This window comes from Arvicola amphibius, chromosome 3 (assembly GCF_903992535.2).
Source record: "Arvicola amphibius chromosome 3, mArvAmp1.2, whole genome shotgun sequence".
NCBI classification, from domain to species: domain Eukaryota; kingdom Metazoa; phylum Chordata; class Mammalia; order Rodentia; family Cricetidae; genus Arvicola; species Arvicola amphibius.
In genome coordinates this window covers 125,697,739-125,725,403 of record NC_052049.1, presented here as the reverse complement: position 1 = coordinate 125,725,403, position 27,665 = coordinate 125,697,739, and the positions used below count along the sequence as shown (strand labels likewise).

General features: G+C 47.9%; 1 protein-coding gene across 7 annotated transcripts; it reads left to right on the top strand.

Annotated features, from left to right (window-relative positions):
• Positions 1-254: 254 nt before the first annotated feature.
• On the top strand, positions 255-27,426 carry Ppcdc (phosphopantothenoylcysteine decarboxylase). 7 transcript variants are annotated; one of them, XM_038322945.1, is made up of 7 exons: positions 256-338; positions 2,737-2,800; positions 5,296-5,478; positions 20,232-20,327; positions 21,177-21,305; positions 26,038-26,206; positions 26,637-27,426. In XM_038322945.1, exons 3-7 carry the CDS (start codon positions 5,344-5,346, stop codon positions 26,720-26,722), a joined length of 615 nt encoding a protein of 204 aa, XP_038178873.1. In that variant the 5' UTR covers positions 256-338; positions 2,737-2,800; positions 5,296-5,343; the 3' UTR covers positions 26,723-27,426. The 7 variants fall into 7 exon arrangements, with proteins under 7 accessions (XP_038178878.1, XP_038178879.1, XP_038178873.1 ...); XM_038322949.1 differs by having other exon boundaries at positions 26,620-27,426; XM_038322947.1 differs by having other exon boundaries at positions 265-338; positions 5,318-5,478.
• Positions 27,427-27,665: the final 239 nt, after the last annotated feature.

The window sequence follows — 27,665 nt, the reverse complement described above, 5'->3', positions numbered from 1 at the left end:
TAGATCTTCCAGCTTCCTCATTTTTAGCCTCTAATTTTCTGTATTCCTGTTTGTCTTAAATGCATAGCTGCCTTTCAGAACAAGTGTGGTAAATAGTATTAAGTGCTGAACAGGTATGCGGGGTTGTTGGCCAATCGCACAGTTATGTCGGTGTCCTGGAGCGAGCTCTAGGGAATGTACAAAGTACCGGGAGCTCCAGTGACTACAACTCCCAGAAGGCAGAGGACTAGACTACAACTCCCAGAAGGCCATGCGATCACGTAGCTTTCTCGCGTGCCATTTAGAGACGGAGGGTAAGGGCGCCTAGATACCGCGATACTTGGGAGAAGCTGGAGCCGGTGAGCCATGGAAGGGGCTGGAAAGCTATCTCCCTGGGTCCCGCGTTGGTGTAGTGGTGGGAGACTCCCCTCTGACTATGGGTCTGAGTGAGGGTCTTCGTATTATGTGTGTGATGTGGGGCCACGGGTGTGAGCTCAAGTTGGGGGTTAGCAGCTGCACCTGTGCCCGCTGACATTATGCTCAATCCTTGACCAGAGTTGATCAGTTTAAAGGCGGCACAGACAGAACATCCACACTTGACGCTTGCCTTTGAAAAACTGCAGCATAAGCTGCCTCCAAAGAGATCTAAGAGCGTCCCTAAGTGCAAGCTTTTAAAAAAATGACATTTATTTTGAAGGAGGGTTGCTATCATGGCGTGCTTGTGGTCATAGGACAACTTGCGAAACTCAGTTCCACCATTTAAGTCCCGTCATTTATATCCAGGGTCTCAGGCTTGGCTGCAAGCTACATTACTGAGCCAACTTGCCTCAAACTGTATTTTAAGTCAATAAACTAGACAAAAGAAAACCCCGAGAGTGTTTAGCTGCTTAATCCCTAAATGTGCCAAGTGGCATTTAAAAATTAGAGGGCAGTTTTTGTCCGAAAAAATATTCCTGATCACTGACCACTGGAATATTGGAAGCCAGAACTAGAAAATGGGCAGGAGAGATTCCCAGCTTCAGAAAGTGGTGGGTGCTTGGGAGCTGGTGGTGTGTCCTTAGGAGGTGCCCAGATGGAACTGCAGGAGCTTTAGAGCCAAACACGCCTACTTCTGGTTTGAGGGAAGTCCATTAGAATGCCAAGCCTTTTGACTGAACGAGCATTCCTTGCACTTCCTACTGTCGTAAAATGGGTTTAGGTGCCGGGAGGTACGGGTTTTGGTGTAGGGTGGTGACATTTTCTTGGCTACATTTTTGCTCATTTTGTTACTGGCAGATATCCATGAAACTTTAAACTTTGAGCTTGACTAAATGAGAGGAGACTTACATGTCACACAGAGGTTTTCCCCCCCTCTCGTGTGTGTGTGTGTGTGTGTGTGTGTAGCCCAGAATGCACTATGTAGAGCACACTGATTTTGAACTCATGGAAATCTGTCCGCTTCTCCACAAGTGCCAGGATCAAAGTCGTGTGCCATCAAACCCTGCTTTTTGTTGAATATGCATAAGAGTAAGTGTAAGTTCGTGCCATGTTCTGTGGCTATAATACAGGTCAAATAAAAATATAAAAAAGTGTTTTATGCATATGCCGCTTAAAATAAAAACTGGTCTAGCAATAAGCTGTAGCCAGCACATTGGTCATAGAGGCGTCTCCCTGAATCTCTACCTTAGCCTATGAAGGGTGGAAAGAAAAATTTACCCTAAATTCAAGGATAGCCAAGAGTAACTCAAGTTTGACTCTAGAGGTTTAAGCAGAACATTGAACCGTATGACAAAACAAGCTTGTCTTTTGAGTTTTTTCTCTGGAGGGTAAGTGGTGGTGGGAGAGAATTAGAGTGCTCAGCTCCTGGATATGTCTGAACAAGCATGATACATAGGTCAGGGAACACAGACATGCACTGACTTGTCTGTTCAAACCAGTGAACTCCGTGTTTAGGACGGAGGGTTAGTTATCCTCACTGCCCTCCAGAGCCAAAGGACTTGTGCTGGAAAACTTGTGCTCCGAAGCCTCAGAAGGTACATCACCAACCAGCTAGGAGGACATACAAAAGGACCCATTTTAAAGTGTAGAAAAGAGTTTCTCGTGTTACTGTGTTTTGGGGGTTACATTTATTATGTAAGCGAAGGATTTTTCCCTCTTTCTGAAGGGTAGAGAAAGTGCAGGCTTCTGGCTGTGGCTCTCCTGCATGGCTGACCGCCCTGGTCCCTGAGTTCAGCCCGTTAGTAGTGACTTGCTGCCTGCTTGTCCTCTCTTCTCTGCTGCTCACAGTTCCTATGAGTGGCAGGAGATAGGGAAGTGAGGTGCTGCCTACAGTTACCTCGACTGTCGATGAATAAAAATTTAAAAAGTCTTTAATAGATTCTGGGTGGAGGAAGAGATTTAATTGGCTTAGAATTTGATTTTAGCAAACCCTTGCCAACTGTCACTCCCCCTTGGGACCCTCAGTTTGAACATATTTGACCTCACTTCCAAATATTGGTTAAATAATCTAGTTTCTATTCTTCAATTATAAATCAGTCTTTCTCCTCCTCCGCCTCCCCCGTACCTCCATAAGAATGGCTTTGGTCCTGAGCAAAGCTTGGCTAGCAGATCAGGCAGTGTATCTTGGGCCACAGTGCCTGCTGTGCGGAATAGTTGGATGAGCAGGGCAGAGTCCGGCCTCTCGTTTAGTTGACAGCTTTATGGAACATGACCCTTGGGCGTTTTATCCTTTTGAGATTCACAGACTGCAGAGAGGAAATTGTGCTTCTGTTTTTGTAGGGCTCTTCCTGTTCTTGCGCCATTTGGCTGAAGTAGGACGGGGTCAGGGTTTGAGGACTGACAGGTAAGTTTTGCTGGAGAATCAAGAACGTGCTTCTCATGGAACTGGGCTGCTCCTGTAGAGGACCCGAGTTCATTCCTGTCACCTGTGTGCACACCCATGCCAGGCAGCTCAGAACTGCCCCAAATCCAAGGTGATTGGAGGCCCCTGGCCTCCGCAAGCATCTCCACTCAAGTGTACTTAGTCACATATGTCCATAAAATTAAAAATAATTAGCAACAACAAAAACCCAAAGTGTCTCTCACCCGCTTTGATGTGTTCTGGAGAGCTGGCTAGTGGGTCCCGTGGACTTTGTCAGTTGTCAACAGTGTGCACAGACTTTTTGGTGGACTCATTTTTCTAACAAGCCTGGTCTTGGTCGAGGTTCCAGATTACAGAAAAGATTCAAAGTGCTGTCTGCAGGGAGTGGGGGCGGAGGTCTCCGTGTTGTGTTGTCCTCTTAGCCTGAGGAAGCTGTTCCCTCAGACTCTTTCAAAGCTACAGCAGGGACTTCTCTAAACCTCTGTCCCTCAAAAGGACTCAAGATTCAAGGGTTGAGGTGGGATCCTGCTCCTCAGAGGCTGAATAGCAAGCAGCTCACTTCCTCTTGTCTCCCAAGTTCTCTCCTCACACCTCCTAATACTTCCTTATTAACCCTTCTCCACCTGGCTCCTCCCTACAACTTCCTGTCAGCTAGTTGCTGATGTAGCCTCCTGACCACAGGTGAATTTTATTTAATCAAACAAATCTTTGCATCATTAAACATGTTCCAGAGCATAAACAAAAGTAACACACCTTAAAATAATATTCTACAACAGCTTGATGATTAAGAGATCATATACTTCTCTTGCAGAGGACCTGGGTTCCATTCCCTAGACCCACATGGCAACTCATAACCATCTGTTCCAGGGAATCTAACATGCTCTTCTGGCCTCTGTGGGCACTGTACACAACTGATGCACAGACATACATGCAGTCAGAATACCTGATGGTAACACATAAAACACACATAAACAGTAAATATGTAAATAATGCCAATCTTTAAAAAGTGCTGGCAGATTGAACTTTAGGGGTGGGTATTGTACCCAGGGAACCAGTCTATGCTTAATCCCTTTGAGAAGAGTAGCTCAGCTCTTATGGGTATATACCTGAATGTTATAGGCAAATGCCAAAGAGAGAGGCGCCTATGGGTATCCAGGCATGGAGGGAGCTGGAGCTACTAGGTTCTCCTCCCATGCCGATCTTGACCTTTTGGAGAACATTTTCTAGGGTTTTCTGTCTCATAAGAAGAGCCACTTATCTCTGTCTTTTGCATTGACTCAGGTTGTACTGGAGAACGCTTCAGAAATCAGCTGTCCCTAGCCCTATGTCTTTCATATAAACAGTTTTGAGGAGGGGACTGTACTGATCCAAGGCCATACACTGGGTCAGGAGTGCAACCTTGGGCAGTACCCAAGAATACTGCTTCACAGGGCAGGTTCTGTATGTAATTTATTCAGCAGATACTGAAGACTAAAAGTGAGGGGAGTGGTGGTTGGTGATTCATTTGCTCATATTTAGGGAAATTGTTGGTAGGGGAGAGTCGAAAGAAACTGATGTATAAATCGAGTGAGAAATCATTGGATAGGTTCACTCTAGAAACGCGCCAGCTCGAGCTCGTCCCCAGAGTCTCTGCCCAGAGTCAGCCCTCAGTGGCGGTGGCTGACGGAGTGAGGTGTGCTGGGCCAGCCGCCAGATCAGAGGCTTCAGTGTGTGCAGCAGCCCAGCATGACATGCACCTGCCAGAGGAGAAGCCCAGCCAGCTGCTCCCGCAGAGTGGTCTGCGGCTTTGTGTTTGGCTCGTAGAAATCAATCTGCAGGTTGTCGCTCAGCCTGGTCCACAAATACGGGACAGGATTCCAGAACAAGTCTCTTGGCTGCAGAAGCACCCTTCTTGCCGATGGTTCCACTCACCAGCATCTTTGGACCTCATCCTTTCTTTCCATCCCCTTCAGCAGCCTCCAGGCCCACTGTAGTAACTCCCCACTCTCCACCACTAGCCACGGTTCCCTCCACACACTGCCAGCTCCAGTGCCATCTTTCTCATAGCAAAGCGCCAGGTTCTCACCACCCTTGACATTCTCCACAGATCTGATCATGCTGCCTGTCTGGCCCTTCCTAACCCCCTCATGACTCCTCAGCTTCTCTCTTAACCTGACCCTTCTTTCCCAGACCCTCCGTTCTCCGTCAGACCTCTTCACTTGGCAGGGTTATTCCTTCTGAAGTAATTTCTTTCTGTCTGAGAAAATGCATGTCCTTCAGGAATCAGCCTGAATGGCATCTTTATGTGACATAATCTCTGGCACAGTCACTGGGCAGCCATGGCACAGGTGTAGCGCATACAGCATTGTATGGAGAGGAGGCCTGACTTGATCATCACACACTTCTCTCCCAGAAGCTGGGAGATGGTCTAGGGCATAGTACAAGCTGCTTGTTGTATGACTGTGTGAACGGAAAGGATGCCCTTTATTCTGTTTTAGATTCTAAACCTGGGCTTTCTAGGCTTCCAGAAAGCCACCAGATGCCACATGGAACCAAGGGCCCCATGCCCAGCTGCCATACCCTCAATGGAGAGAAAGTTCCATGTTCTTGTGGGGGTCACAGGAAGTGTTGCTGCCCTGAAGCTGCCTCTCCTGGTGTCAAAGCTTTTGGACATTCCTGGGGTGAGTATCTTCTCAAGGCAGGTGTAGTGGCTTCTGGCACCAGGGAGTCAGTGCTCCTGAGCCAACGCACTGCTGCAGTAAAAGGGATGTTCTTTTCCTAGCCCTGGGGTGTGCTGGGGGCGGGACACACAGGAGATGGGCATCTACAAGGTAAGCAGAAGGTAGATTAAATGGGAGAGCGGGGGCAAAGCATGAGAAGACAGCGACAGGGCACCGTGAATGGAGAGTTCGCATCCCGTACACTGACCCTGAGGAGTCATGAAGTCCTGTGGTAGGAAAGTGCTCTGGAGAAGGGCAGAGAGTTTCGGCACACCCTGCTCCCTGATCCCATTTTCTTTTTCTTTTTTAAATTGTTTTTTTTTTATTAGATATATATTTTTCTCCACTTCCTTCCTCTCTCCTCTCCTTTTACCCTCTCCCATGATCCCCATGCTCCCAATTTACTCAGGAGATCTTGTCTTTGTCTACTTTCCATGTAGATTAGATCATTAGATCTCTTAGGGTCCTCATTATTGTCTAGTTTCTCTGGGGTTATGGACTATAGGCTGGTTTTTCTTTGCTTTATGTCTAAAAGCCACTTATGAGTGATTACATATGATATTTGTCTTTCTAGGTCAGGGTCACCTCACTCAATATGATGTTTTTAGATACATCCATTTGCCCTCAAATTTCAAGATGTCATTATTTTTTTTTCCGCTGTGTAGTGCTTCATTGTGTAAATGGATCACATTTTTCTTATCCAGTCTTCCGTTGAGGGGCTTTTAGGTTGTTTCCAGGTTCTGGCTATGATAAAGTCTGCTGTTATGAACATAGTTGAGCACATGTCCTTGTGGTATGATTGAGCATCCTTTGGATATATACCCAGAAGTGGTATTGCTGGGTCTTGAGGTCGGTTGTTTCCTAATTTTCTGAGAAATCGCCGCACTGATTTCCAAAGTGGCTGTACCAGTTTGCACTCCCACCAGCAGTGCAGAAGTGTTCCCTTTACCCCACAACCTCTCCAGCATAAGTTGTCATCAGAATTTTTGATCTTGGCCATTCTTACAGGTGTAAGGTGGAATCTCAGAGTTGCTTTGATTTGCATTTCTCTGATGGCTAAGGCTGTTGAGCATTTCCTTACGTGTCTTTCAGCCATTTTAGATTCCTCTATTGAGAGTTCTCTGTTTAGGTCTGTACCCTTTTTTTTAAAATTGGATTATTTGTTCTTTTGATGATCAGTTTCTTTAGTTCTTTGTATATTTTAGAGATCAGCCCTCTGTCTGATGTGGGATTGGTGAAGGTTTTTCCATTCTGTAGGCTGCCATTTTGTCTTATTGACTATGTCCTTTGCTTTAAAGGTTCCATTTATTGTTTCTCTCAGTGTCTGTGCTGCTGGGGTTCTATTTAGGAAGTGGTCTCCTGTGCCCATGTGTTCAAGTGTGCTTCCCACTTCCTGGTCTGTGTTGCTCTCATTTTCATTCCTCCCTGAACTCCTGGGCTTTGCTCTCCATTATGTTAGATGCGCTGCTTGTCCGTCAAATGCAGAAAGCCTCAGGGGCCGTTCATTGCCCGAACTTCTTGTTTTGAACCTCATTCCCTCCGGTGCTCAGAGATAGTGTGATAGAGCTGGAGATTTTTCTCCCTCCGTTCTTGGCCAGGCCACCTCCACTTTGACTAGTTTTATATATTAATATTCAGGAGCGGAGATTCAAAGACTGAAATACTGTCAGCTGAAGCAGGTGGATGGAACACTCTGCCAGAATCCCCTGTGGTTCATGTAGCCTCCTGCTGTTCCTGTGTTCCACCTAATGCCCATTGCTTTGGCTTGGCCCCTGCCTGTAACTGCCCTTCTTGTCACCAAGCCTACAAGCCCTCACTCACACAGCTTCTGTCGGTCCCAACCTGGTGGCTTTTATTCTCCTTTAAACTCATTTGACATAGGACCAAAGGCTTCTCTGGGCACTGCTTGTGTTCATCCAACACTAGTTTTGTTGGGGGGCAGACATTGTTAAGACATGGAGAGATTCATTTTCCTTGTATCTGCGTAGGCCCTGAGGTGGGGCCACCTAGTGGCTGTGTCTTGCATGTCCAGCAGAGGGTGCTCCTCTCACACAGATGACAGTTGTGGGGCCTTGCGGGTGGGGGGGGGACTGGAAAGGCTTGTTTCTTTACTTTCTACTAACTTCTACCCAGAATGTCACCTCCTCTCTCTAAGTCCCTCCCTCCCCCAGGCTGAAATAAGTGAAGAAGATGCCAACCATGCCACAGTCAGGAATAGGGAGAATCTCATGGCTACCCTCTGCCTCATGAGCCCAGAGCTTTTGGTAGGAGCTGATTAGCAAGAGCCTGGAGGGCAGGAGGCCTGGGAAGGGGTTCTGATGCTGTCACCACCCCCTGGGGAGAGAGGGACTCAGAATAGTTCCTTTTCCCATAGCCCTAGAGCAAGTGAGTTTCCGGGTAGGAGGATGGGGGTAGGGAGTCCTATCCCAGGAAACAGATGGGCAGCCTCAGAGCACAAGGGAATGGCAACTCCACCACTTCCTCCCAGCCCACGCAGTGTGGGGGTGTGAGGAAAGGGCTGCCTGCTGAGTGGTGGCTCCACCCACCCCAGGCTTTTTTAGCCTGGGCCCTTGGGAGGGAGGACAAGCTCTGTCTGGAGCAGGCCTTGGCCCGCTCTTTCTCTGGCTGGGGTTGTAGCCCAACTGAGGCAGCCAGAGGGCACCGAACTGTGGAGGCCTCCCCGTCACTTACTTGACTCCGAGGAGCCTGCCTTTATTGTTCCAAGTAGGAATGAGTCCTCCTGCCCATCCCCCAGGTGTGGAGGGGATAGGCAGACGACACAGTGACAGCAACTTGGCTCAGGGCTTGGCACGTGGAAGCACTTAACAGTGTGTACTTCCTGTCTGGCACCCCTCCTCTGCGCTGTCACAGCCTTTGGGCCATCAAATGGCTTGAGGTATTGTGGTTGTTGAGACACCAGCATGGAAAAAGCCCTTGAAACTACAGCCCCTTTTTGTATGTGAGGGTCCCTATGTCCTCATCCTGAAGATTGGCAGCTGGCTAAAGTAACTTTGCCTGTGGGGTTTTGTGAGGTATTGGTAACCAGGGGTAGACCCTAGTTTGTGTGGTGGCCACTTCCCTCCCTTCCCAGCACTCCTTCGTCCAGTTTCTTCCCTGGGGTACTGAGCTTCCCAGTGCCCCTTTACAGCGGAGTCCAGGTCCCCTGGAGCAGCCCCCTCCGCTCTTTGCTGGGTTGATCACTCATGTGAAGACTGCTGTCCCCGGTTCTCTTGAGGACAACCAGCTTGTGAATAGACAGTAAGCATCTGAGTATATGGGTTGCAGGTGGCTGGGACATTCTGCATACATCCCTGGCATGCAGGCATACGCAGATGTCCTGGGAGAGCCGCTGGCCTGGAGGCTGTGCCGTCACCCCACAGCAGGTCAGAGAGATGTGAGGGCCTTTGGCAAGTGGAATAAGCAGGCATAAGTGGTGGACTTGCATAAGCAATTGAGAAGAGTCACCAACAAAGCCCAGGCGCCTTTTTGTGAGGCCAGGATACGACAGCAGGGAGTGGGAGGAGAGGCTGAGTCAGACCTGGTAGCACACACTTGAGAGGTGGAGGCAGGAGGAACAGGAATTGTCCTCAACTGCAGGAGACCCTGCCTCAAAACTAAAATAAAATAAAATAAAATAAGGTCTAGAAATGGTAGCTCAGGTGGATGCTTAGCATGCAGAGAGTTCTGGGATTGCGATCTCCAGCACCACATAAACCAAGAGTGGTGGTGCAAGCCTGTAACCCTGGCACAGAGGCAGGAAGACCGGAAGTTCATGATCCTCCTCAGCTACATATCCAGTTTGAGGCCAGTCTGACCTATGTAAGACCCTGAGGTCTCAAAAGGAAGAATACGAGGGAAGAGGCATAGAGGTTTCCTCACCCTGGGACTCTGAGCTGGTTTACTGCTGTCTTTGTCTTCTTTATTAGCCTTCTTCATTTTATCCATGCAGTGGAGAGAAGGCAGGCTTGCAGGTGGTCTGTCCCGGGGGTCTTTTTAACTCTGGTATTGGAAGATTCTAGACACAAAAGCTGAAGAGACTAGGACCCAAAGGCCATGTAGGAGAATGTTTTGTGACTCTGTAATTGTTATATATGTGGACAGCATTTTCATCCAGGTTGTCAACTCAGTATTTACACCTTGTGGGCAAGTGTGGCCTGAACCGGGAAGAGAAGACAGCATCAGAGTTACTTTTCAGGGCAGGTGGCAGCAGGACTGAGGACAGAGGGAGGGAACTGGTAGCCCTTGGGTTTACAGAAAGGTAAGTTTCTAGCATTTCCATCAGGACACCCGGGGCTGAAGATGAGGAAGGAGGGCCGTATGAAGTAGATTCTGCTTTTCCAATTAGTTTGTCAAAATACAGAATAATTTAAATGTTCACAGCCTTTATTTCACTCCTAGAATTAAATCCTGTGGTTGCAAAAGTTCACTGAAGTACAGGGATGCTTGTTATAGCATTGTTGATGAATTGAAAACAGACCCTGAGCCCAGCAGTACAGAGGCTGGTGTACTCACGGTGCAGCCTCTCAGTGGGTGACTCAAGTGGATGGGAGCAATGAAGTGATCCCTTCCTACTAGTGTGGGGCATCCCAAAGATGGGAGAAGCAGACCAGGACTGGGCTGTGGCCCACCTGTAACCTTAAATGGTTCTATGTACAGCCTGTTCCAGGAACAGAAATCATGCCTTTGTCTCAAAAAGTTAATAAGCAGTTATCTTGCAACCCTACCTTTGTTCCAAAAGGGTTGTTATGACTACCTTATTATGACTACCTGTTATTAGAGCCACCTGCAACCATACCTTTGTTTCAGGTCGTTAGGACTAACATGTTATGATGTTCTGCTCCTGTGACCCCACCTGTTTTGCCCACCAAATCCCCCATTGGAAACCCCCTACCCCTGAGCTACAAAAGCCTTGTCTTCCTCGCATCTAATTCTGACATCTTAAACCCTGCCTTAGAGGGAGGATGCCCATGTACATAAATAAAAAAGCTTGTTTCAATAGTAGTTGCTTTAATTTTGTCATGATGGTTTGGTTCCGTGGTCTTTCTCCTCACATCTTTGGGACTAGCAATGGCTCGGTGGTTAAGAGTGTATACTATGGCGCACGCCTTTAATCCCAGCACTTGGGAGGCAGAGGCAGATGGATCTCTGTGAGTTCGAGGCCAGCTTGGTCTACAAGAGCTAGTTCCAGGACAGGCTCCAAAGCCACAGAGAAACCCTGTCTCGAAAAAAAAAAAAAAAAAAAAAAGGAGTATATACTGAGTTTGTTTCCTTGTGATCAGATCAGACCTCTGTGAATCCCCATTCTCTCTCTCTCTCTCTCTCTCTCTCTCTCTCTCTCTCTCTCTCTCTCTCTCCCTCTCTCTCTCTCTCTCACACACACACACACACAGACACACACACCAATTAAAACTTAAAAAAACGGTTTATTTATTTTATGTATATGAATGCTCCATCTGCATGTATGCCTGCTGGTCAGAAGAGGGCATCAGATCCCATTATAGATGGCTGTGAGCCACCATGTTGTTGCTGGGAATTGAACCTAGGGCCTCTGGAAGAGCAGCCACTGAGCCATCTCTCCAGCTCCAACAATTAAAACTTTAAAAATAAAATATTTAGCTGGGTGGTGGTGGCACATACCTAGCACTCAGGAGACAGAGGCAGGTGGTGAAATCTCCAAGTTCGAGGCCAGCCAGGCATACAGAATAAGTTCCAGGACAGTCAGGGCTACACAAAAAAAACCCTGCTTAAAAAAAAAAATTTAAAAAGTGACAAGCCAGGTGAGATGGACCAACAACACAAGATGGTACCCTTGAGTTCAGCCCTCACATAAAGATGGAAGGGAAGAATCAACTCCAAAAAGTCCTCTGACCACACATATATACCAAGGCGTACACCCACCCCTAATAAATAAAATAAGTTTTTAAGTGACGGGAATTTGAATCGAGATCTATGATATTTCATGTATTATTTTCATAATTGGATACACCGACCTGTGCAATGCCTGTGGCTGCCTTGTCAGTTGGGACAACGTTCAGAGTTCCCAGCCCATTCTAGAAAACATTTGTTGACTATGAATAAATGTAATATGGTGCCTCTAAATGTTTGATATCTAAGGCTACCTGCAGGTTTCCCTTTGGAGATACTCATAGAGGGAGATGGACTTCATTTTGTATCATTCAGTTAAACTTTTGTTTACTAACCTGTGTATATACTTGTATTCTTTAAGACAGTGAAGTTTGAGGTAGGTGGGGTATATTATGGAATATTCTTTTTGTTCTTCTTCCTTTAAATTTTTTGAAAAATCTTATATTTATTTGTGTGTGTGCGCACGCATATATGTGCTAGTGTGCATGTGCCATGGTGTCTGTGTGCAAGTCTGTTGACAACTCGCAGGAGTTGATTCTTTACTTTTATAATGACGGTCCTAGGAATTAAACTCAAGTAATCAGCCTTGGCCCATTGGCCCTATGCTTATATTTATTTATATATCTATGTATTTATTGAGGCAGATTCTTGCTATGTAGCTCAGAATGGCATTGATGGCTTGAATTGCAGGACTGTGCCGTGAAGCTCTGCTTATTTTTAGTGTTCGTCAAGGAGAGGTGAGTAGGAGAAACTAGGCTTGGCTTGGGTTCTTCCTTCTTTCTAGTTAATTTCCAGGTGGCAGACACCTGTGGTCTTGGTATGGAAACTCTGAGACCTGTATTTGTGCCTCAGCTAGCTTGGCTGGCCCCTACTTTCTCTACTTGCAGGCTTCTCACCCACAGTTCTAGGGAGCCAACTCCATGGGCATGGGTGGCATCCATCTCTGGGCTTAGGCAGGGTGTCCTGCATTCTAAGACCCTTCTTAGATAGGGAAAACCCATACAGATTGTGGTTTGATCTTTAGCAGTTTTCCTGTCTTGGGGAAGGACACAACAGGATTGGTGTTGTGGGGCTGGCAGATACAACTGTGAAACAGGCAAGCAAGAGACTGTTTGCCTCAGAGCTTCCTGGGTAAAAGAAAAGGGCCATCAAAGGACTGGGTTGTCCCAGTGGGCTGGAAGACCCCCTCAGAAACCATGTCAGAGAGGAACTTACCCTGCCCAAGACTTCTTATTGAGTAAGGTGCCAGAACAAGACTAGTTTCCTGATTCCTGTCATGGAAATCAAGAGCTCAGATCTCAACCATGAGTTTTCTCTACTTGAACTCAGGAAGTTGTGAACTAGCCTCTGCCTGTCAGAATTACAAATGCTGCACCTCCTTGCTCAGCTAAGCTGCACTGAGGGCTTTGGCCACCGTGGCCTATGTATAGTAAACTCGGTAAATACTTGCTGAGTCTTCTCTCCTTGTGAGAGAAGAGCATGCTTTGTTCATGAGGGCCACCTCTTCTCCTCCATAACCCTGTCTCCTGTGTGCCAACTACTGCTCTGGACATCAAGAGTTTTTTTTCCTTGAGTATATCTGCCACTCTTATCCCTGGGGTAGTGCCAGCTTGTCTGACCACCAGACCATAGGCATAGATTTAGAACATACCGGGTCAATACACTGCATGTGCCAACCAAGAGGCCCAGTCCTAAAATTCTGATGTGTTGTCTTCATCCCAGGGTAAGTACATGACAGATGTTATTCGAGTGAGCTGTTCCCATATCCTCAGGCATTAGAGTATCTGTTGGTGGGGCTGTTCAAACAGTGTAAGAAGTCTTGCTGGAGGAAGTGTGTCACTGGAGATGGGCTTTAAGAATTCAAAGATTCACATCCTTCTCTGCTCCCTCTGCTGCCTGCTTGTGACTTAAGATGTGAGCTCTCAGTTTGCTATTCGTTGCCTGCCTGCCTGCCTGCTGCTACTCTTCCCCACAGTAATCGTGATGGACTCTTATTCCTCTGAAAACATAAGCCCAAATAAACCCTTCCTCCTCTAAGTTGCCTTGGTCATAGTGGTTTTACCACAGCGGCAGAAAAGTAGCCCCTACAGCAGGCATTTCCTCATTAAAGTCCTTGGTTCCCATGGGGACATCATCACACGTAGCTAGAAATACCCACTCATCTCTGCCTGCACAGAGATCTCAAGTACTCAGTGGCCACCAATCACTAGACAGGACTGGTAAGGCATTTTCATTCTTGCTGTGAGTTCTTATTGGGTAATGTAGGTTCGTGGCTCTCCTCTGCTAGAGCAGTTGTGTCTCTAGGGAACATTGAACAATGTCCAGAGACAGATTTGGTTGTCATAACTAGGGATGGTCATGTTACTGGCTTCTAGTAGAGAACAGGGATAGAGGTGGAGACTCTGACCATGGGATCTCTCTCACACTGTGACTGTGAAGTGTTTCTACACAGATTTCTTTGATTGCTGTCATAACCTGGACTAGACCAGGGGTCTGAAGCAGAGGTCAGGTATTACTGCAAACTTGGTTTCTGTTACCCATGGCCCCCAATTCTCTAGGATCCCCAGATTCCAGAATCAGCAGAGAAAAGGAACCAGACTTGTGAACTGGTTTCAGGAAGGAATCTCTATAAATGCTAGACAAAATGTAGACAGCTTATGCAATCGCGTCTGGGCAGACTTCAGTCACATCACACAAAGAAGTACAGGTTAAAAATACTCAATACAAAACCTAATCTTAAGAGCGATCTCTAGGGGACCAAGCACAGAGCTGCCTCTCAGGGGTTATGCAGTGTGGAGGAAAAGACCTTAATGCCCAGCTCTGTTCCTCTAGGACTCACAAACTCTTCAGAGAAAGCACTGGGGGCCTCTTTCCTCGGCATTTTCTGCTCTGCCAGAACTCCTTGGCGTTTATTGCGTGATGTGAATGAATGAATGAATGAATGAATGAATGAATAAATTATCTCTCTTATCTCCTTTCCTCCTTCTCTCCCTAACCCCCTCTCTCCCTCTCCCTTTCTCTTTCTCTCTCTCTGGTGTGTGTGTGTGTGTGTGTGTGTGTGTGCTAGAGTACTGATCCAGCCTTTGCTCTCAGGACCGTTTGGCTAAGTGAATGAAGATGAAATAACAAAACCACAGGATTGATGAGCCAGATCAAGTGCCATCCCTTTAGAACCAGCCTGGGCTTGCCCAGTAGCACTAGGCTTGGGGAAGGGCATAAGGAAGGACCTTCCTGTCATACGTTCTTCACATTACTCCTTAGGTGAATGCATTGTCCCAGGAGGCTCCCTAGCAGTGTGGCTGTATACCCTGGGAGTGTAGCCAGAATGCACTGGCTAAGACGTAGTGCAAAATCTTGAGGAAAGATCTCAAGCAAAGTTGTTGCTTTGGGTAGGAGGCCTAAAGGATGCCTGGGTGGAGATCCTCAGGAGGTGGCGGGTATGTGGGGAGGCACCATAATGACTCTGAGACACTTTATGGCATGTAGAGAGGAAAGGAAGTGAAGAGCCAGAGAACCCTCTGAACAAGGACAGTACCAATTTGGGAATGTGTCTGAGCTAGCCCTACGTAGTTTTCCTTAGAGCTGGCAAGAGGCGTGGGTATTGTAGTAGAGTCCTTAGAGCTTCAAGAAGCAGCTTTCCTAGAGTAGAGAAAGACAAACGCAGTGTTGAGGATAGGTGGGAAGCTCTTAGAGCTGAAAGCTAAAAGCCCCTTACCACATTGTGTAAGTTTGAGGCTAGTCTGGGCTGCATGAAACCTTGTCTTAAGACAGGTGGTATGTGCCTGAGCTCCAGGCCAGCCAGGACCACACAGTGAGACACTGTCTCACAGAAAAGAAAGAGAGAGAGAGAGAGAGAGAGAGAGAGAGAGAGAGAGAGAGAGAGAGAGAGAGAAAGGAAAGAAAGAGTGGAGTTCTTTAGTCCTCACCCGGGAAAAGGAATGACAGTATCGATTTTATTCATGTCTTAGTGTGTACCTGTACCTGCAGAGGCCAGAAGACATTGGATCCTGTGAAACTGAATTTATAGATAGTTGTGATAGTTGTGTGCTGCCAAGTGTGTGCTGGGAGCCAAACCCAGGTGCTCTGCTAGAGCAGCAAACCCTCCCTTCAGCCCTTTAGTTGTATCTTAGATTTGAGATTTGAGACAGTATTTTCGGGTTTAGGTGTTTATGGTTTTTTTGTTTTGTTTTGACCTAGGATTAGAATCTAGGACCTCACACATGCCAGGTAAGCTCTCTGTCACTGGCTGTATTTCCTAGCCCTACATGAGCTCTGTAATGGCTATCTTCCTCAGCCACCTGGAGATGGTGTCAGGCTGTTTAACCAGTGAGACAAGCCATTCATGTTGGGTATGTACCTGCTCAAAGGCCTTTGTCGATCCTAAGAACCATAGAAGATGTGTGCGATTTCACAACTTTATAATCCCAGCATGCAGGAGGATTAGAAGTTCAAGTTCATCTTTGGCTACATAGGGAGTTCAAGGCCAGCCTGGGTCAACCTTGTGTCACACATAAAAAGAAGGATACATTCTTGACTCTCTTCCCTCCTTTCCTTCCCCAAGCGTGTGGGCCTTAAGGAAGGTCTCTTGTCCTTATCAGTGTCTTTGGGGGCTACTGATGGTGGTACAGGCTGAGAGTAGCCATGAGGAGCAGCAGGATTAAGATTTTTGGAGCTGCCATAGTCCAAGCAAGCAAGCAGTGAGCCAATTGTGGTAGGTGTGGAAATTTACAGAAAACGCTGAGGGATTACAAGCCTGGATATGGCCTTACTAGTAGCATGGATGAGGACTTTGTGAGTTTCTTCTTATTGCAAACCCTGTATCCATTTGTGGGAATCTTCGTGGGAATCGTGGCTGCAAGAGGAGCCACCTGGGGCTTGGTTTGTTTTTGTGCATTTGTTTTTGAGACAGGATCTTTCTGTATCTCAGGAACTCATGATCCTCCTGCCTCAGATTTCTGAGTACATTCATTTTCTTTTTTCCTCCTGCGTCTGCTCCTCCATTTCCTTCCTTCCTTCTCCCCTCCTCCCCCCTTTTTGAGAAAGTGTCTCACTGTGCCACAAGCTAGCCTCAAACTCTTGCTCCGCCTCAGCTTTTCAAGTGCTGAGGTTCTGGGCATTGCTGCCACACCTAGCTTAACTAAACAGGCTTTTTATCTGTTTAGTTTTCTTCTGTTATTTCTTTGTGGAATTTATTGGTCAGATTTAGCCCCCCCTGGATTGGCCTTCTGATTGTTTTCATAGTTTTATATTTTTGCTCAAGTATATACCACCATTTCTAACTTTGCATTGAATTAAAAAAATTGTAAAATTTACTTCTTGACTCCTGAGACAGTCTCACTATGTAAACTGGACAGGAATTTGTTACATAGATCAGACTGGCCTTGGTCTCTCAGAGATCATATTGCCTCTGCTACCCAAGTGCCGACGTTAAAGGTGTGAGCTGCCATGCTCGGCTGCACTGAAGTTATATTTCACTATAATTTAAATTTGCTAGAGTTCTTTCTGTTCCCTGAATAGTTCTTTAAAACAATAGCGCCGATGGCTCATCAGTTAAGATATTGTCTGCTCTTGCAGAGGACCTGGTTTCAATTCACCCACATGGTGGCTCACAGCTGTCTGTAATTCCAGTCTGACGCTCTCTTCTAGCATTTGAAGGCACTGCATGCACATGACATGGATATACATACAGGCAAAACATACACATAAACAGAAAAGAAAATAGCACTATGTTCTTGTTTCTTGGGTGCCTCTCTCAGCTCTAGCTTTCTCCCCGCATTGTCTGTGAGTTTTTGTTTTCTGTTCAGTTGTTTAATCTTGTTCTCTGACCTGGAGGGTTTTCTTCAAATGGCTGCACCTATTTGGCTGTGAAAATCTGGGTGGAAACTTCTCTCCATTGCCAGCACTCAGCTGGGAGTGAATGATTCTGTCGGGGGTCCTCAGAATTTAATACCTCAAAATTTCCTTCCCCGAAACCCCCTAGTAGTCCCAGGGTCACTTGGGTTTTCCAGAAAAGCCCTCCCAGGTCTACTGCCTGTAGACACAGTGTGAGGGCTCAGTTCGAGCCTTCCAGTGTCTGAGCACTCTGTGGATGCACTTCTAGCCCAGGGCTCTGCGGCCTCTGTTTGACAGCTCACCTGGCTGTTAATGTCTGGTTGCTGGGTTAGGATGGAAGCTGGGAGTCTTTAACTGCCCTGTAGGGGGTGGAACAGCCCTGCATTCAGCTCTGCCTCTTGTCTGTCCTCCAAGGTACTCTGCTCCTCTGGTCCCCAAGCTGTCCCCCTCCTCTCCTCTGGTGGGCTTGTTTTCATGCTGTTGTGGGCTCTTGGTATTTGGTCTTCTAATCTCATCTGCTAATGTTTCCTTCCACTTTAATTTTCCATAAGTGTGTTGACAAGTCTTAACGGCTGTCATTTCCCTCCTCTGTTCTTGAGAGTTTAATTTACTTTACTTGGCTGAAAGCTTATTTTATTATTATTTTATTTGCAGTATTGGCTATCAAACAAAGGGCTCACACATGCTAGGCAAACCCTGCCACTGAGCTTCACTGCTAGCCCTTTTCCGTCCTGCTTTGAGACTAGGTTCCCAAGGGGGCTTCTTAGCCTCTGCCTTGGTCTTCTGAAAAGCTGGGGTTATGGGCATGTACCACTGCACCAGTGTGAATACGAATGTGATTTATTTTTACATTTTTGTTTATTTGTCTTGTGTGTGTGCATGCACTGCACGTATATGGTGATCAGGGGGCAGCTTGAGGGAGTCAGTTCTCTTTTCCTACGTCAGATTCCAGGGATTGAACTCTAGGTTTAGTGGCAAGTCCTCTACTGGCTGAGCAATCCTGCCAGCCCAGAAAATGTGTATTTTGATCAGAAGTGTAGGCTATTATATATTTATGTTTATCACATTTAGAATTAATTTTGGCATCTGTATTTTTCCAGTGTTGGAAATTGAACCCAGGGCCTCTACTACTGAGCTTATGCCCTAATCCTCACCACCACCCCCCCCACCACCTTTTTTAACTAGATACAGCCTCGTGTATCCTGGGACGGCCTTGAACTCTATATCATTATTGCCCAAAGTGCCTTGAATTTCTGATCTTCTGTCTCCACCTCCTGAGTGGAGGATTATAGATGTGTGCTACCATGCCTGCCATGTGGGGATCAAACTTAGGACTTGGTGCCAGTTAGACAAGCCCTCTACCAACTGAGCTACATCCCAGCCCTTCATAGAGTCTCACTACAACATAGCCCAGGCTGACCTTGAACTCAGAATCCTCTTGCCTTTGCCTTTTAAGTGCTGAGATTGCAGATGTGTGTCCCCACAGGTGGCCATTTCTGTTGTTTTATTTAGTACCTATTATGTCTTCTCTTTGCTGCTTTTCCTTTTCTGTCCTTTATTATGTAGACTGCATTTTCTTCTCCTAGTTGAGAAGTTATGAATGATTGAGTTCGTTATCTTCTTCTCCTGTGTGACTAATTAAGCCCATACTTGACCTTCTCATTATCTTGTGTCCTTGTCCTGAAGACCCTTAGCTCCGTCTCCCCCTTGCTCTCCCTGCCTTGGTGGGTCCGGACTGTGCTCCATGGCTGGTTTCTGTGGAGAGACAGAGCAGCCCTGCTTATTTGCCATTGTTTAGAACTGGCAAGCCTGTTCCTGGGTGTCTTAGAGAGGCCTTCGACTCTCAGTGATGATTTGCTTTAAAGGGTATCTGAAGATATCCCTGAGGTTTTTTGTGGGCCTAGGGATGATTGGTAGGAGAAAAGAGACAGAATGGACAGGTTAGTAATTCTTGGAACCCTAGCCCTGCAGCTGCTCAGTTTTCCCTCCGAGATGTCAGCTTTTGACTCCAGCTTTGTTCTCAAGAGTTGTACACAGCATGGTGCCCCCTGCTCTGTGCAATGGGAGAAACGTCCTAATGGGAAGGAGTGGCGACTAGATTGTGTGCAGAGGCAGCCTTGAGCTGACGTCACCGAGTTCTTATCAAGCAGGAATGTGGATCCAGCGGCGTCGGAGCTTTCAGTATTTCTATGGCAGGCAGGAAACTGAGTTTCCTGTGTGAAATCTTCCCTTTATACATTGGGTGAAACTGCTTATAACCCCGTCCAGGCGTCATGGCCAACTCTGGTCAGGCACTGTGGCCTTTGCACAGAGCCCTGGTTGTCAGTGATGCTTTCTGTCACCCTGTCCTAGCCGTCTTCCTGGATGAACATCCTTTCCTGACTCTGGTTTCTCCTAAGGTGTGACTTCCTACTCCCTTCCTCACCCAGTGAACCATCCTCTTTGTTTGTATCAGTGCATTCTTAGTAATTGACAAGGTGAAGACACGCCCATTCTCCCCCATGTGAGGGCACAGACTTTATTTTCCCAGAACCTCTGTAACCTGAGGCCTTTTCCCACACCAGGCCTTGTTCCTGAAGTAGGTGAGGAGGCTGTGCTCTCTCACTGGAGCATGGATGCTGACATAGCATGCACACGCCAGCTGCCAATGCCTTGGCCTGTAGCAAGCAAGCTGTTGTAGGCTTGAGTGTTCTCCCATCATCTGCCTCCCACTGCCTCTGGCCTCTACTGCCTGAGTGGCAGTTTCTGCAGCTTTATATACTCGAGGCAGTTGGTGACTCATTTCTCAGCAGCCCCTTAAATAGGGAAGTGAAATGTGTACACCTGGCAGGGCCTGACCTTTGAGTGACAGCGGAAGTAGCTGTGTAAACATGAAGTTCGTTGCTAAGGGGAAGTCTTGTTCACCACCAGGCTAAGGAGAGCATCTGCCTGCACTCGCCCTCATGTGGCCTCTATGCCTGTGACTCTAGTAACTTTTTTCTTTCTCTTCTCCCTTCCCTCTACTTTCTTGGTGACAGCTGGAAGTCACAGTGGTAACCACTGAGAGAGCCAAACATTTCTATAGCCCCCAGGATGTTCCAGTCACCCTCTACAGTGATGCTGATGAATGGGAGGTCAGTGCTGGGCCCATTGCTTTTCTTCCAGTGGGACAGAGCTATCTTCCTTCCAGCCTGTGGTCCTGGCTGCTGGAGCACAGTCTGGGCTCAAGTCAGTGGTCAGGGCCATCTGGGTAGAGGCAATGAGGAAAACATCTGTCTAGTTTCTGGCCTGCGGGAGGCCCATAGTCCCGCCTTCCTCAGGCAGAGCTCAACTTTGGCACAGTGCCTGGGGTTGAGTGTCCTTGTACTTATCTGGGCTGATGAAACCACAGAGGAGCTCTGTTCCCACCCTTGTCCATGTGGCTCTCAGCGTCAAGGCTATCCAGAGTGCTTCACTTCCCACGGCCGCTGGCCATGCCTCTGCCCTCCTGCAGAGGGGTGGGCACCAGCTGATTTGCCAGGCACGCAGTGTGGGCCTCATAGGGCTGCCCTGCCAGGCATTTTAAAACATTCCCAGCCTCGAACATTTCTGGCTGGCTTGCCCTCCCGTCCTCCCCTCCCCCTTCATTTCTCATCGCCCCAGAGCCCTACTGGCTTGGACAACCCAAGCATCCGCCTCAAGCAGACAGGCCAGGAGTTCCCTGCCAGATGTCAGTTCTCTTGAAAACCAAACCATAAAGGGAATAAGCTCAGAGAGACAAGGAGCGTTTGTTTCCTCAGGCCTGGTTTCTGTCAAATTGCTGGTTCCATGGCCAATGCTTGCCAGCTTGACTGTGAGAGGGGACAGTGGAAAACTTGAGGGAGAGCTAGGTGGTTTCCTTGGGGTTCTCTACTTATTGTACCTGGCCTATTTGGCCATCATCCCCTCCCCCCCACACACGGAGAGTGACTGTGTTGATGGCCACCATTGCTTTCTTTTGGCAGATGTGGAAGCGCCGCTCTGACCCAGTTCTCCACATTGACCTCCGAAGATGGGCTGACCTCATGCTGGTGGCTCCCCTTGATGCCAACACTCTGGGGAAGGTGGCCAGTGGCATCTGTGACAACTTACTTGTGAGTGACTCCCAGTGTCTTTCCTCCCCAGCCTTGCTCCCAGTTTGCTGAGTAGCAGATTTCACTGTACAAGTTAATCTGTTATTATTGGGTGCAGGTCTGTTGAGCAGCTCCCGCCCTTGGCCTTTAGCACAGAGGCTGCAGGTCTGGGTTCGATGGATCGTCTGACTTTGCCAGTGCTGTCTGGGGCTGTCCACCCCTCTCCTGCCCTCAGTGGTCAGCCCCCCTGCTTTCCCATCTTCCCTCACCACAGGCTGCCCTCCGCATGCACCTCCATTGATTTCCATCTGTTCTGCCTTCCCCCCCAGAATCTAGAAACACACGGTATACTCCAATAAGAGTGTCTGCTTCTTCATGCATCTCACATGCTTATTTCTCTATAGTCATTTGAGCCCCAAATCTAAAACCCAATTCTCACATCTATCAGAGAAAACTTGGAAAGAAACGGGAAAAAACAGGTGAGAAGCAATTGCCAGGTTGACTTATGCCCGTGAGACTTCTTGGGAGCCGCTCCCTTAAAAAGCATCTGCCATTCTTTACGTGATCATCCTGAGGTCTTATGGTCAACTCCTCCCTCCATTTCTTGACCTTTCACCTCCCATGTTCTGGGAGCTCATACGGAGGACACAGGGAACACTTGGTCTGAGAGAGACTTGTGATCACCCATGTAGGCAGGAGGAACACTCCATGTTGACTACTATAGTTTTAAAAGACCCCATCAGTTTGTGGAGCATGCTTGGTGTTGGGCATTAAGTAGGCATTTACTAATACTGCTTGTATGTGGTAGGAAGTAATTTTTCATAAATATTTTTGTTTGAATTTATTTGTGTGTGTGTGTGCATGAGTGTGCATATGCATGTGATGCATGTGTGCGTGTGTGAGAGAGAATGCAGGCTTGTTTCAAACTTTTGGCAGTCCTTTGCCTCTGCCTCTGAATACTGGGATTACAGGTGTGTATTACTACACTCAGCTTGTTTTTAGAGTTGAAAATGGTGAAGAAGGGAATATTGAAGATGCAACAGGAGCTTTAGAAGCTCACATATGAAATGAATGTCCTCTCATCTGGGCCTGGTGGCATAAGCCTGTAGTCCTGGCAGTTTGAGAGGCTGAGGCAGGAAAAATTCAAGGCCTGTGTGGGCTTCAGAACAACTCTCTAAGTAGAAAGTGAAAAGAGGGCTGGAGATGTAGCTCAGTGGCAGAATGCTTGTGTATCGAGTGTGAAACCTTGCGTTTACTCAGTCCCTGTCTGCTTATTAGGAGGCTCTCAGCTCCTCTTCCGCAAAGCTGCTGGTGACTTAAGCATCATTAGACTAAGAATGTAGGATGGGAGGAACACCACACTGATGCTGTGACCAGGAGCAGTCTGGGTAGACAGAGAAGCAGAGCCTGGTACAGTATGGTCTTTGCTGCCCAGAAGGACTGGGACTGGGCAGCTAGGCACTGAAACAGGTGAGAGAGTTGCTCGGCCATGTACCCCAAACCCCTGGGCTTTCATTGGCAGGTTAGCAGCAGCTGATATGGTAGAACACATCAGCCTCAGAGCTGAACCCCAGCCAGCTCTCTTAGGGCTCTTCCTACCCTCTGAAAACGCAGGTTTCCCCTGCTTTTTGTTGTTAGCATTATTGTTATTATATGCCAAGCTTTTTTTTTTTTTTTCAAATATAGCTGGTAGCTGAGCTGGAGAGATGATTCAGTGGTTAAGAAAACTGGATGCTCTTCCAGAGGATCCAGGTTTGAGTCCCAGCACCCACATGGTGATTTACAACTGTCTATAACAATCTGAGACCTTCTTTTGGCCTTCATGGTCAACAGGCACAAATGTGATGTACAAACATACATGCAGTCAAAATACCCACACACATATAAAACAAATATAATCTCACATAGCCCACTGGCCTTGAAATCCTGATCATATTGCTTTCCCTTCCCAAGAGACGGGATCACAGGCATGGCCTGAAGGCCTGGCTTCTACACTCCCTATCTTTGAGGTTCTCTTCTTCAGGATTGGCTGAACAGTGGAGCATGTCTCCAAACTAACCATTCTCCTCAAACAGCTTCACCTGAACACAGATGTTTCAGATAATGTCCGGTGTTACGATTTGAACTGTAAGCATCCTTGGTTATGGGGCTACCTTCTGCTCAGTGGGTATCTTCTTAGAATCCTGAAAGGAAACTCAGCCTGTTTCCTCTTTCCAAACCTCCTGTCTCCATTGGAAAGGTGCTGGAGAGCAGCTTCCTGTTACGTCATTCTGCAGTCCTGCTCTCCAGGCCCTCATCCTAGGCATGGCTGTCTCTCTCTGCTCTGGCCTCTCCTCTGCTAAGCTGTCAGGTCCAGAAAGAGGAGGTGATTCCCCAGGCTTGACAGTCTGGCTCAGTGCAAGTCTCTTGACTAGGATCCAGCCTTCTGCCTTGCCTGAGCAGGTTCCCAGGGGCAAGGCTGAAGCACTGAGCACGGTGCCAGCCACGGCTGTGGGAACCAGTGTCCTCCTCTCCCTTCCTATGCTAGTTGCTTTAGAGGGGCTGTGGTTTGTCCAGGAAGCGCTGAGCTCCCTGTCACACACTGGGGAAGCAGTCCTGTCTGAGGAGGGCAGGGTTCTTGCTGTGGGTAGTGTGCTCTACTTTGAGAGTGCTTAGAACCCAGCCCAGTCCCATCCCCACCCTGACACCATCAAGGGCCTCCTCTGGGTTTACAGAAGCTGCAGGTGGCACAGAGCCAAGAGGAAGTGTGACTGGAATTGTCCACTCATAGCCAGGTTGTCGTATTGGGAGCAGTTGGTGGAAAACCAACTCTGGTGTCTGGGATGATGCAAGCAGCCAGATTCTGAGGCTATTTTTTTTTTTTTTTTTTTTTTTTTTGTCCCAGGAGAGGGTAATGGCACTGAGGGACAGGCTCTGGTCTGTATGTTGCATTGTTCTCTGCTCCCTCCTTCTTTCCCCAAAGGACTTTATTTCTGAGGAGGGGTGTCACAATTACTGTCTCCCCAGGAGCTTTCAGGAGGAGGTGCCTGATATAGTCGGAGCACAGGAGCTATTTCTTTGGGAGGTGGTCCTGACCTCCTGAGCCTGTACCTTTGTTGTGGAGCCCAAACTTAGCACTAGGCCCTCAACTAAGAACTTTGAAAGCTTTCACACTTTCGCTAGGATCTTTTCCACCTCTAATTCTACTACCTAGGAGAACAGGAGACCAAAGAGTTCAAGGTCATCTGTTACATAGCCAGTTCAGAGGCCAGCCTGAATGACGCGAGACTGTGCCTCAAAACATTACTGCCAGTACTACATCGCCATCAAAAGCATTCACATTCTGTTTTAGCTTTATTTTATTTATTTATTTATTTATTTATTTATTTATTGGGACAGGGTTTCTCTAGCCTTTCTGGCCTGGAACTTGCTATATAGACCAGGCTGGCTTCAGACTAAGAGGGATCAACATGCCTCTGTCTCCCTAGGGCTAGGATTAAAGGAGTGTGTCACCAGGCTCAGCTCCTTCCCTCCCTCCCTCCCTCCCTCCCTCCCTCCCTCCCTCCCTCCCTCCCTCCCTCTCTCCTTCCCTACTTCTCTCCTTCCCTCCTTCCCTCCCTCCAAAAAAGGGTTTCTCTGTGTAACCCTGGCTGTCCTGGAACTCACTCTGCAGACCAGACTGGCCTGGAACTCAGATATCTGCCTTTCTCTGCCTCCAAGTGCTGTGATTAAAGGTGTGTGCCACCACTGCCTGGCAGCTCTTTCTTAAAAAGAAAAAAAGACAGACAGACAGATAGATAGATAGATAGATAGATAGATAGATAGATAGATAGATAGATAGGGTCCTGGTATATATTCCAGGCTTCAGGCTGTCCCTGAACTTGAGATTCTCTTGCCTCAGCCTGCAGAGGGCTGGGAGTATAAACATATGCCCCCATATCTAACATTCAACCATGGTTTGATTTCAAGCTTGTATGACTTCAAAGTTCACAAAGGAAAGACTCTGTGTTAAATAGGGAGGGTGTGGGGAGGAAGATAGGGAGGGAGAGAGGGAGGGAAGGGGGAGAGACAGGGAGGGAGGATCTTAATTAAGCCCTTTTACAGCTTCTCCCCTGTGTGACCTTGGTGTGGTCTAGCTTTGGGAGGTAGGGAGACTGCCCAGTCCAATGAGTGCTTGCACAGGATCGTGTTTGTATCTAAATGTAACCTTGGACAACTGTTTATCAGTCAAGGAGTTGCAGCTTGCTCATCTGTGAACAAGGGACAGGACTTTCCTTATAGGGTTACACTAAGGGTTCTTGAGATAATGGGTGAGGAAAGGTACCACGCTTTGGATGTTCTCATTCTCAGGGTTTATTTGACCTAGAAGTAGAGCTGTTGTTGAGTAGAGCATGAACAATCTGGTTCCTAGCCTTCCAGTGAATAGTGAAGCTAGCCTCCCCTAGGATTGCTTCCCAGCCCTGCAGTTGTGAGCTTGTGTAAAGGCTTAGACTGATGGGCAAGGAGATTGCATACAGATCTGTTGCAGGTATCTGGGGCATTGTGGGTGCTGACTATCTCCTGTGTCCAGGACTATGCCAGAGCCTGAAGGGAGATGATGTGGACTAAAGAGACAGCCCCTCCCCGCTTAAGGATGCAAGAACAGATCTGTGTAGTTGTGTGACACCCAGCCATCCCTAGTCAACAGCTGTTTTGCTGACTGTGGCTGGAGGACAGTAGGGACTCAGGGTACTGAGGAAGGGTGGTAGGCAGAGCATTCCCCTCTTCTTCACAGACCTGTGTCATCCGGGCCTGGGACCTCAGCAAGCCTCTACTCTTCTGCCCCGCCATGAACACCGCCATGTGGGAACACCCTCTCACTGCACAGCAGGTGGGCCAGCTCAAGGCCTTTGGCTATGTGGAGATTCCCTGTGTGAGCAAGAAGCTGGTGTGTGGAGACCAAGGTGGGTTTCTTGCCATACTCAGCCCAGAGCTATAGAGAAGGGGCCCTGCTTTGGGGTCACCTTTAGGTTCTATGGTTCAGTGGTTCTCTGGCCCTTGTGACCTTGGATAGAACCATTTTTTGAGCTCAGCTCTCATCTGGCAATGGACAGAGTGCTAATTCTTGTTTCTCAGGTTCATTAGACTGGAGTGAGACAGATGTGTGGAGTGTTGGTAGAGTTCGTCATAGTAGAACAACGCTGTTGTGGGAGTGACTGCAGGGCCTGCCCTGGGATAACTGGGAAGAGATATGGTAGATCTAGCTCACAGAGCTGGGCTCGGGCTTCCCAGGCCTAGGGTGTGGGTGAAGTGCACAGGGGAGATCTAAGTGGTAGTCATAGGCAGGGTTAGTTCATATGATGACTCTCAAGCACAGATGAACTTTGCTTCCAGGTCTAGGAGCCATGGCCGAGGTGGAGACCATTGTGGGAAAAGTGAAAGAAGTACTCTTCCAGCCCAGGGGCATCCAGCAGAGTTGAACTGGGGTTTTTGTCCTGGTGTCCATGCACCCAGTGAGTTCAGCCTGAGCTGCTGAAGAGGGACATCGCCACAGCATGAAGAGCCTGTGTTCGTGAAGAGGGGCTGGCGTCCACCTTCTCAGAGCTCCCTGGGGACCGACCCTCTCCAAGTTAAACAGAACTACAGACCCAGGTCCTACCTTCTTCCAACCAGGAGATGCCTGCTTTCCTGAGGCCAGCCCGTTTCTTCCTGGGATAGGCCCCGAAAGCCGAAGCTGGGCAATCATGTTACTACTGGAAGAATAACTGAATGACTGAGGACCTCCTGCCTGGAAATGCTTTTAGGAACACGATGGCTGAAGCTGGGTATGGTGGCTCATGTCTATAATCTTAACACTCAGAAGGCTGAGGCAGGATTGCCACAGCTTTGAAGTTGGCTTGGGCTACAGAGTGAACCAGGCCCGTGAGTGTGACAGCCTATTTCAAAACCAAAGCAACAAGAAGAAACACCATAGCTCAAGATCCCTGGCACAGCAGGCTCCTGATCAGGCCTTGGATGCTTCCATTCTTTGGTGGCCCGCCTTGGATGCTTCCATTCTTTGGTGGCCCAGTGTCACACAGAGTCAGGAAGTCTGTGAGGTGGCAAGACCCTTTTCACATTTCCCACAGACTGTACTGAGAGTGGGGGCAGGGACAGTTCTGGGAAATAAAGAAAAGTGACCTTAGGAGACTGTCCTTCTTTACATCCTGTCTGTGGCCTCAGAGGTCGAGTGCATGGCCAAGTGAGGCCAGAGAAGGTTCTGGGCTCGCCAGTGACTAACACTTCCACATCCCTATGTGCGGCGAGCGAGCCCTGACCAGCAGGGAAAGATCACCACCGACACAGGATTCTTCTCTGATCACACTTTAATGAAGCGCTGCTTGGTTGAGGGAGAGCTGGAAGCAGGGGGCCCCGAGCCGGGCT